The following is an 11778-nucleotide window of genomic DNA, read 5'->3' as shown; positions in this document are numbered from 1 at the left end:
GGGCTAGGCAGTAGAGTCATCTGTCGCACATGGCAATCCCTACAAACGCATTCCCTTCTCCAGTATCTGTATAATCTACAGATAGGAACTCTCTAACCAGAAAAGAATAATCCAGGTTTCTTTTCAAAAGGAGCAACCATTTCAAATGCACAGCTGGGTATGCCAGAAAACACATAATTAGACAAATTGGATTTAAGAGTTACGTAAGGTCTCAACTGAGCCAGTGAATAAGAAGCTGAATGAAACGTTGTGATTGCTGCTCTGGTGCCTGGAAAGAACAGAAATGGATATGTGTGTTTTGGGCAAATAAAAGGCAATTACTGGGAGTTATGGAGTGTAGTTGGCATTCCATGAGAGTTAGACTGTAGAGCGTTTCACAGTGGGCTGTGCTAGGTAATAAAATGTTGTCCATGGCACAAAGAGGGAATCTGTCAGAACAGATGTTCCCCAAGGGAAAAGATTTGGTAAATACTATTTTGGATTTATATTTTGAAAAATAAAATAAAGAATAGGATAGGCTGCAAAATTTACATAGCATGTAACTTTCCAATATAAAAATAATTTGAGAATTTTAAATATAAGGATATCTATTCTGTAATATTATTTCCTCTCTGGAAGTGGACTCTTCCACCCATGACAGCAAAATCCACAGTTAGAGAGATTTTCACTAAAAATAGTCCTACCAATTACTAAATATTGAAGATAAGCCTCCTCAGAGGACTAAAAAGCTAAAACTAAATTACCATTTTTCTTATTTGCAAATAATCATATTTGCAAATTTGTCTCAAGGCAACTGAATGAAAAGTAGATATTCTTCTCTCAATAATCTCCCTGGAAAAAATGGGACAGGAAAGCAATTGTCTGAGACAGTCTCATTTTCTTGAAGAAAATGTCCTGGATTAATTGACAAAAGTACCTATTAGTCCCCAGGACACCAATGCTTATAGCATCTGGGGCTTGTCTCTCAGTGTGCAATTTAAGTACATATCCATAAAATTCTTGTCAATAATAATCATGCCTTGCTTATTGATGTTGCCTAACCATTGAAACCTCCATTAGCGATCTCACGTTTGATTTGATATACTTTACCAAAAAAATGTTTTTAACACCTCTAATTTTCAAAACACATGCATTGCAATGTGGGAAATACAGAGATGCACAGGGAATCTGTCTCTCATGTCTATAACCTATGGAGGGAGACAGAAATGCAAATAATATAGGGAAATACATTTGGCTGGTGGCAACTCTGCCACGTGGTCATGCATAAGAGTTTGTCTTTTACTTTGATGACAAAATTATTCTAAAGAAGTATATTTTGCTGTGTTACCATTTTCAAAGGAGGTCCCTTAATGTCACAGGTACATCTGTGCAATCCTAATGATGATAATAAAGTATTGCATGATAATTTAACACTAATGATGAAAATAACGGTTTCTTATATCATTCATGGACATAAGTCATTGGGAAAAAATTCCTGATTAGTAGATGGAGACCTTTAAAGCTGATATAAAAATCACAGTAATTTAATGAGGACATAGGACTACAAAGGAGATTTTTGTGTTTGGCATAGCTTTAAATTATTCTCAACAACTCTCAAGTGATGACATTGTGTTTGGAGATTTTTCCCTCTTCCCCAACTTCTTTATTATACTGTGTATGAGAAAGTTCTGGAAAAAGTTGTGTTTACTAGGGGTGTAGTGACTGAGGCAATCAAATAGGACAAACGTTGGCAAAAGAATAAAAATAATGTGCTCATGGCATCCCTAAAATTGAGTAAGCATGACTCACATGCTGAAGACACTTCCAAAAATTCCAGAGGGAGGTGGTCTCCCGTAACTCCCCCTAGCTTCAACGAGAGCCCTTTGTCTTTGAGTTGGCATCACCATAAACTCAGGACACAGCAAAGGATATTTGCTGTGGATGGTCACTGAATTAACATCTGCCAATGAAGTGCTGGTGGTGTTGTGAATTCAGACATTGGGTTGCTAACTACAAGATTGGCAGTTCAAACCCACTAGGTTGTTTGAGGGAAAAAGATGAAGCTGTCTGTCCCTGTAATGATTTACATTCTTGGAAAGTCATAGGATCGCTATGAGTCAGAATCAACTCAATGATAGTGCGTTTTTGTTTGTTTGTATTTAGATACACGCTACCATACCAATAACCATCAATGGGTCCTCTTTCCAATGATAAAACACAGAGGAAATGTCTTAAATTAAATATATATCGTAGTAAATAATGAAATAAATGTCACAAAGGAAACAAACACAATATATTTGCTTGGTCTGATCATTACCGTATATACTCGAGTTTAAGCCGACCTGAATACCAGCCAAGGCATGTAGTTTTACCACAAAAACTGCATTAAAAATGTGCTGAAAAACTCGGGTTATGCATGAATACTTACGGTAAGTGTTTTATAACATTTACCTTAATTCAGAGTAATGTAAGACATAAAAATTAAATAGTAATAATTTGGAATAACATCTGTTTATGGTTAAATATCATACTGTATTCTTTAGTGTGCTTCCTACTTTACCTCCAAATAAGATTACTAAGGTTAAAAATAAGCAGATCCATTAAATTGTGTTAGAGCCAAAGTGTTAATTTTGACTAGATAAAATTTCCTTTTAAACTTGAATAGTTATAGGCGGAATTTGTGGATTACAAAGCCAAATGCAATGTTGATCTTCTCAGAGGCCTCGGAATAAAACACAAACTCAAACAAGTCAGAAAGTAGAGACTTACTGTGTCACGTTGCCTGTTATCTTTCCCTGATACGATCAAGAAGTAGTTCCATGTCAATAGTAACAACAAAACCAGTGGGATCATGTAGAGCTCAAAGTTCCAGACAACAAAGAGAAAGAGCTAGACGAGAGAGAAGAAAGAAAAAGAGATGAGTCAACTCTGAATTTCATTAAACGGACTCTCTCATCCACATGCTGCTTCAAAAACAGAACATGCAATCTTCAGAACAGGGTGCTCTATCTGGAAACAACGCCTCGAGAACTGGTTAGGCACTTTTTCCCAAAAGCACAACCGGCCTCTGGAAAGGCACCGTTAAGACTTTCACTTTGTTTCCGTTCTATGAAGGAACAACGAATACCACCCCACAATTAAAGAGGCAACTTTAATCTTTCTCCTCTCGTGACATCATTGTTCGGTCAGACAAAAAAAATCAAAATGAACTTCACTACACTGTCAGAAGTAGCCACCGATTTGCCTTAATGATGAAGAATGATTTATTACGTACTGTTCAGGAAAGATTTTTTAATTTTAAAAATCTAGCACAAGGCAATATGTATAATATTGCAGACAAAAATATCAAGTCTGTATATTTCCATTCCACATTTTGGATAAAACAAAGTTACCCACAAATGCCAAAAAAAAAGGTTGGCTTAACATTCAGCATTGCCACAGAAATCAATCAGCTATAAAACAAAATAAAGAGTAACTTTGCTGAAGGAGATTTTACAATGTCTATTTCTAGTCTTTAAAAAAATGGCCTATATTTATAGGTAAACTGTTTTTTATTGTAAGACAACTGTTACATTAAGAAATCACCTCGCCTGGCAGATGGAGCCATTTTGAGCCTCATCTGCACTGTGATCCAACAAGACATCAGGGATAAAATGTGACTTATTCTGCACCCACACCAGGAACTTATGATCCTGGACAAATCATTTGAGGTCTCTGAATCTGTGGCTTCTACTGCCAATTTAAAGTAATGATGCATCAAATAATAGAAAAGAGCTGCATTTCAATCCTTAGAAATGTCTTAAATTAAATATACACCTTAGTAAATAAATGTCTCAAATGAAAACAATATACATTTGGTTGTTCTGATCATTATTTTGTGTCACTATACCTTAATTCACAGTAATTCCAGACATAAAGGTAAATAAAATAATATATTAATCCTTTGGAATAACACCTCTTTATAGTTAAATATCATACTGTATTCTTTACTCTCCTTCCTATGTTGGTTGCTAACGAGATGAGAAATAGGTAAACAGTTTCTATTGTGTCAGGGCCAAAGCATTGGTTCTGACAGTTTACACAACTCTTTACTTTCTTCCTCCAGATGTCTGCCAGTTTGTTGTACTGCGGTGCTTGCTTGTGGCTCTCTGTAGTGCTGGAAGTTCCAGCACTGATATTTCAAATATCAACAAGGCCAACCATGACAGAGCAGTTTCGGTAGACAGACTAGAAGGAAGGACATGCTGATTTATGTCTTTAAGAATTGACCAACGAAGCAGGTGTTTTGCGAATGATGAGGGCAAAGAATGTACAAATGTGTTTACACAATTGATGTATGTATGGATTGTGATAAGAGTTGTATGAGTCCCTAATAAAATGACTTTTAAAAATTGACCAAGGAAAACATTATGAATATTGCAAAATACTGTCTGATATAATGTTGGGAGCTGAACTTCACAGGTTGGAAAGCACTCAAAATACAGCTGGAGAAGAGTTGTCTCCTCAAAGCAAAGTCAACCTCAATGACATGGAGGGAGGAGCTAGGTTTTCAGGACCTTCAGTTGCTTCTGTGGCACAATTCAGAATGTTTAAACCTGCAAACGCCCACTACGAATTAGAACAGGGACGGTACAAAGTATGAATCTAGAAAATTAGATGACATAAAAAATGAAATGAACTGCATAAATATTAATATTCTAGTATTGAATATGAAACAGACTGGCATTGGTTATTTTTAATTGGGCAATCATATGGTTTATTATCTCAGAATGGCAGGTTGAAGAGGAATGACATCACATTCATTGTCATAAAGAACATTTAAAGGTCAAGGTCTATCCTGAAGTACAATTCAGTCAGTGTTAGGATAGTATTAATATGCCTTCAAGAGAGACCAGTGAATAAAACTGATATTTAAATTTACACACCAACCTATCATGTCAGAGATACATATATTGAATTTTTTAACCAAATTTTCCATTTTGAAATTGATCAACCATGCAACCAAGATGCACTGATAATTGCTAGTAATTGGGATGTGAAAGTTGGGAAAAAAAGAAAAGGGATCAGTAATTGGAAAATATGGCAATGGTGATAAAAAGTGATGTTGGTCATTGCATGATAGAGTTTTACAAGACCATTGATTTATTCTTTGGAAATATCGTTTTTTTCAACACGCAAACTGTGATATATAGAAATATATATATATATATAGATATCACTGTATTAGTTTGGGTACTTTAGAGAAACAAATCCACGGAAACTCATGTATAAGAGAGAGTTTTATATAAAGGTTAAGTGTGCATCAAGAAAACATCCCAACCCAGTGCTGCCCAAGCCCACAAGCCCAACATTAACCCATTAACCCATATGTCCAACACCAATCCACAAAGTCCTCCTCCATCTGACAAAACAGACGCAATGATGCTGACTACAGGAGGAAAGCCGAGTCAGTGAATGTGTAAGCATCTCAGCGCTGGCAGGGGTCTCCACACGGCTGCTCCAGCACCCAGGACTGCATTGGGGTAGGTCCATGTGGCTTCTCCTCAGGGATGTCTTGCAGGAACTGAGTCTTGCCAACTAATGCAGGGAACTGGCTAAGGCACCTGCACCCCGGTCCGACCGTCAGAAAGCAAGAGACCCGAGAACTAGAAAGGCGAGGCTCACTGAGCCATTTATCCTTCTGCCCTTCAATTAACCCCACATTTGTTTATTGGCCAGGTTGGCACAATAAACTAACTATTTCAATCACCAAATGGAAAACACAAAAATCAAATCAACTTCATCTTTAGAATGAGAGAATAAGGAAGTTCAGTATCATCAGTAGGACAAGACCAGGGGCAATGTGCTCATCATCAATTGCTCATATCCAAGTTCACACTGAAGCTAAAGAAAATGTGTCCAAATCCACAAGACTGGGATTATAGCCTACCTACATCAGAGACCATCTTAAGAATAGATTTGACCCAGTGAGTGTCAATTACCTAATAGCAGATGAGTTGTGTGATGATATTAAAGACATCATGTATGAAAGAAGCAAAAGGTCATGAAGAAAAACAAAAACAAAAAAAACCCCAGGGGAAAAAAACCCCAAAGTGGCTGTTAGAAGAGACTCTAAAACTTGCTCTTGGGTGTAGAGTAAAGTCATTAGAAGAAATAACAAAGAAAAAGAGGTGAACAGAAGAAGCTGAACAGGACTACTAAAGAAGACGAAGTGAAAAATATAATGAACTGTGCAGAGACCTGGAGTTAGAAAACCAGAAGGAAAGAACCTGTACAGTATTTTCCAAGATACAAGAATTGGAGAAAAAAATTAAAGCCTAGAGTTGCAGTATTGAAAGATTCTCTGAGGGAAAAATATTGAATGCCATAGGAAACATAAATGGACTATCAAACATTAAACATCGAAGGGAATATACAGTCACTGAACCCAAACGAATTGGTCAATATTGAATCATTTTAGGCAATGGCATATGATCAAGACCCAATGGTAGTGAAGGAAGAAAGTCCAAGTTTCATGAACACATTAGCAAAAACAAACAAACAAACAAACAAACAAACAAACAAACAAAGTCTCCTGGAATTGACAATACTAATTTTGATGTTTCAGCAAATGGATACAATGCTGGAAACACTGACTAGTTTATGTCAAGAAATTTGGAAAACAGTTACCTGGCCAACCATCCAGGTCTGTCTGCCGACCTTTATGATTATCTCCCTACTGATCTAGTGGGGTTCCGGGAGCACTGGGCGATGCCCACCTCCCTGACATGATTGCTGAAGACAAACTGGGTACATAAGTAAATGTGGTGAAGAAAGCAGATGGTGCCCAGCTATTAAAATAAAAGATGCCAAGCAGGTGGCCATCTAGCAGGGAATCAAGAAAGCCCACATGGATCAGGTATCAGGCATCTAAGACCCAGAACAAAATCATACCCAATGTGAAGGGGAGGGGGGCGTAGAGTGGAGAAACAATTGTAGACAACTGGACATCCCCTCACAGAAGGGTCACAAGGGAGAGCTGAGTCAGTCAGGGTGCAGTGTAACACAGATGAAACACACAACTTGCCTCTAGTCCTTTAATGCTTCCTTTCCCTACCCCCCACCCCCGACTATGGCCTCCATTCTTCCTTACAAATCCGATTAGAACAGAACACACACACTGCTACAGATAAGAGTCTGCAACACAGGGAATCCAGGTTGGATAAACCCCTCATGGCCAACAATGAGAATACTGATACCAGGAGGATAAGGTGAAGGTGGGGGGAGAAAGGGGAAATTGATCACAAAGATCAACATATAACCCCTTTCCAGGGGGATGAACAACAGAAAAGGGGTTGAAGGGCGACAGAGGACAATATAAGATATGAAAATAATCATCTATAGCTTATCAAGTGTTCATGAGTGAAGGAGGGCGGGGGGAGGAAAGGGGAAAATGAGGAGCTGCTATCAAGGGCTCAAGTAGAAAAATACTTTGAAAATGATGATGGCAGCATATGTAAAAATGTTCTTGACACAATGGATGAAGGTATGGATTGTGATGGGAGATGTAAGAGCCCCCAATAAAAGTATTTAAAATAAAAAAGAAAGAAAGAAAGGAAACCCACATGGAAGTAGCACACCAGCCTGTGTGATCATGAGGTATCGACAGGAACAGGTATCAGATGTTCAAAAGTTAAAAACCTCATCGAGATGAAGGAAAGGGGTCAAAGTAGAGATCTAGAGCCCCTCTGTGGATAATTGGACGTTCCCATACAGAGGGGTCGCATAGAAGAGAAGATATACCAACGGGACAGTTTAGCACCGATGAAACACACAACACAGTGCTTTAATCCTCCCTCCATCCACTATTATGATTTCAGTCCTACCTTGCATATCCTGCTGGACCAGTGTACATTCATAGGTACAGATGAGAGCTTTCACTATACAGAATTCAGGATAGACAAACCACTCAGAAACAGTAATGGAAGTAACGATTCCAGGAGGGTAGGGGAAGGGAAGGGTGGCGGGAAACAGATAGCAAGGATGGCAGAATAACCGCCCTCAAGGGGGATGAATACTAAGATTGTAGATGAAGGGATAGAATGGGTGGTGTAAAATATGTATAAATAATAATAGCATTACATAATATATTAAGGGCTCGCAAGGGTGTCAGGATGGGGGAGGGAGGGAATAAAGAAGACTGGTATCAAAGGGCTCAAGAAGAAAGATAGTGTTTTAAAATTGTTGATGGCAACATTTGTACATGTCACTTGATATAATGGATGTATGGATTGTTATATGTAATAGCCCCCAATCAAATGATTAAAGAAAAAAAGAAGAGGATGTGGAATATGGGATATCTGCTGATGTCAAATGAATCTTGTTTGAAAGCAAAGAGCACTAGAAAGCTGTTATGATAATTAGATGTGTTAGGCTGGATTGTTTAGAGAAACAAATTTAGTGGCACTCATAAGTATTAAAAAAAGAGCTTTATATCAAGAATGAACTATATATCATGAAGGCATCCCAGCCCAGTCCAACTGAAGTCTAAAAATCCAATGCTAGTCCATAAGTTCTTCTTCAGACTCATGCGGCCACAGGCTGGTGATGCAGAATGGTGAAGCAGTAAGACCACAGACTGGTGAATGCAGAGACACATGCATCCACAGTGGGTGGAAGCAAGGCAGGGCGCTGACGGCTCTCAGGGTTGTGTCAGGTGGCTCGTATGGGGCTGTGGAGGCAGGCCGAGTTCTAGCAGGCAGGGAAGTAGAGAGGCAGGGAAGATAGTTCCTCACTGTCATACAAAAGATCACCCCTCCCCCCCAAGGAGGGGTTATCAAGCTACCACTTGAGTGACAGGTTTGGCTCCACCTTTAGCCAGAGGTGTCTCCTCTACACAAAATCATCCAACTCTTACATTAGGTTTTCTGTCAATTGCGTGGGCTAGGATTCACCATGATATGATCTATCAGTGTTGTGAACTTTACACTAGAATTTTCTGTGAAGCAGCCAAGAGATTCTTTTAGTATAAACTGACAGTGTGTGGATGGTAGCTGACTGACTGCTGAATTTAGGTCCTCCATCTGGAACGTCCATTGCCTGTTACATCACCTGCAGTTCCTAGGTTCCATCAGAGGGCTGCTGACCTAGGACTCATTTGGCTCATTTCTGATGTATTCAGCTCAGTATTCACCAGCCTGAAGTCTTCCTGTTACATCTTTGTACTCTGTGTGTCAGTCCCTGCACTACAGGAACCAGGAGAAGCCTTTAGCTTACAACAGACCCACAGACTCGGACTTGACTGGATTTACCCCTCTACAGGGATGTGAGACACACACACATGCACACACACATGTATCACTGGTTTAGCTTCTCTAGGAAACTCAGCCTACGCTTGTCTGTGTTTTATTAATTTTGTAAAAGCATTCCATGTTGGGGATCATAAGAAATAATACATACCTTTGTGAAGAATAGGAATTGTGGAAGACTTCATGTTTTTCCTCCTGGGAACTGTATATAGACCAATGGGCATTTATTCATACAGAATACAAGGATACTGTTTGGTTTTAAATTAGGAAACGTGGGCTTCAGCACCATATCCTTTCACCATACTTATTCAGTCTGTATGTCGAGCAGATAATGTGAGGAAATGAACTATATGATGAAGAAAATGGATTAAGATAGGAGGAAGAATAATTAACAACCTCTGTTTTGCAGCCTTACTTGACGAAAGAAAAGATTTGATCAATTTCTTAATGAAGAACAACAACTATATCTCTCAGTGTGAGTTACACCTCAACAAAAGAAAATTCTCATTCTGGACCAATAAGTAGCATCAACATAAATGGAGGAAAGATAGACGTTGTGAAATATTTCATTCTACTCAGACCTGCCATCGATGCTCATGGAAGCAACAGTTAAGAAATCAAATGCATTGGGCAAGTCGGCTGCAAAAGACCTTTTTAAAGCGTTGGAAAGCTACGATATCACTTTGAAAACTAAGGTGCATCTGACCCAAAGCGAGAGTATTTGCAATTGCTTCATGGCGTGCAAAATCTGGTTAATGAATAAGGAAGGCCAAATAAGAATCAATACATTTGAATTAAGGTATTGGCAAAGAATATAAAATATGCCATGGCCTGTCAGAAGAACAAACAAATCTGTATTGGAAAAAGGACAGTCAGAATGCTCTCAGAAGTGAAAACGGTAAGACTTTGTTTTGTGTACTTTGGACCTATTATCAGGAGATACTAGTCCCTGGAGAAGGACATCACAAATAGACTTAGGAAATAGAGGGTCAGTTAAAAAGGAGAAGACCCTCAAGGAGAAAGATTGACCCGAGGTTTGAAAAAGAGCTCAAAAGTAGGAATGATTGTGAGAACAAACCCCAAAGCATCTAATAAGAACAACTTTAGTTTCTTCAGGTATTCAATGATAATCATCAAGTGTATTTCTTTCATAGGTTTGAGAACTAGAGAGTGAAACATGAAAGGATTTTCATACTTCTTGACAGCCACATGTATATGCACATACATACTATAATTGAGTAAATATTATCAATATCTTACAAAATTAGAAGGTACTAAAAAGTGAAGTAATTAAAGAATAACACTCTGAGGCAATGCACACACTATTTTTGAAAAACTGGAAGTTACCTGCCTGCTGCGATTTAGCTGAGCCCCCCTGTATTGTTCATGGGGGTTTGTGTCAGCTGGATGGAGTAATACAAACATTGCATCTGATAGGTCAGAAGGGAAAGGAGCAGTATCCTAAGCATACCTCTATCAGGTTTAACAACATTGCTCCGGCCTTTTAAATAAATCTCCATCAAGCCTACACTCTGCTCAGAGTGCAGGGGAATTACATTGGGTGGGACGCCAGAGAAAACCCCAGCCTAGGAGGTTTGCCTCAGCATTTTTGTTTCTCAGCAGAGCTCTATGGACCTGATCACCTCTAAAGTTTAGAATGACTTCAAGACACTTCACCATCCTAGTTTTAAAAAGATATTATTAAATGTAATATTCAATTTTGAAAATTATGCATTCACTAAATTCTTTGATATTCTAATCTGGATGGACAGGAAAAAAGCAAAAATCATGATTTTAGTAACTCAAGAAATAATTTTTGGACAGAATTACATGGTAATGATTGATTCCAGGTTCTGAATAAGAAAAACCCAAAGCATTTCAATGCATTAAACATGAGCCACATTTTTTTCTTTCACTGGGAAAGTAGGGAGATTTCCATAAAAATAAAATATTTTCATTTAAAATTTGAAATTTATGCAAGATATATAAAGATAATAAAATTATAATTGACTACCATGATTATTTTATTGAAGTGTATTTTATAAAGATAATTCTTTATTCAGGAAGTGAAATATGGTAAATTTGACAGGCGTCAACACATATAAAAGAAAAAAAATTGCCTAGAGACCATATTAATTCTTTACACATCTTTTCTCTAACATTTAGGTGTCACTAGGATATGAGCCCCTTAACGGGCTTTTATTTTTGTTCACTGTTCTTTCCCCAGGGCACAAACAATGTTTGGGTCACAGTGGGAGCTCATTAAATATGTATTTGTTGAATAAATAAATAAATAAATAAATGGACATTGGGTTACAAAGTAATTTAACAGAAGTCTAATTAATTGTATTACTAAAAGTACAGTAAAGCTGTCATATAATTCCGAGTGACTTCCTGAAAATGCATTTAGAAAAACTGGGAAGCCACTAACAGATTCTTCCTGTAGCACACAAGTCCACCTTGGTTCCGCTTCTAGACAAGATTGTCCTTCAGTCTTCGCCAGGCTGCCGTG

The 11778-nt window shown here is 38.1% G+C and overlaps 1 protein-coding gene across 1 annotated transcript in view; it reads right to left on the bottom strand.

Annotated features, from left to right (window-relative positions):
• Positions 1 to 11778, bottom strand: part of MCTP1 (multiple C2 and transmembrane domain containing 1) — a 337725-nt gene that overhangs the window by 117424 nt on the left and 208523 nt on the right. The window contains exon 15 of the mRNA XM_045285196.1: positions 2749 to 2868. Coding sequence (XP_045141131.1) covers positions 2749 to 2868 — 120 coding nt within the window. The remainder of the gene's footprint in view (positions 1 to 2748; positions 2869 to 11778) is intronic.

This window comes from Echinops telfairi, unplaced genomic scaffold, assembly GCF_000313985.2.
Source record: "Echinops telfairi isolate 266 unplaced genomic scaffold, ASM31398v2 ScPeMD7_7469;HRSCAF=8507_1, whole genome shotgun sequence".
NCBI classification, from domain to species: Eukaryota; Metazoa; Chordata; class Mammalia; order Afrosoricida; family Tenrecidae; genus Echinops; species Echinops telfairi.
The sequence above is the reverse complement of the archived record's forward strand: the minus strand, read 5'-3'. Positions and strand labels throughout refer to the sequence as shown.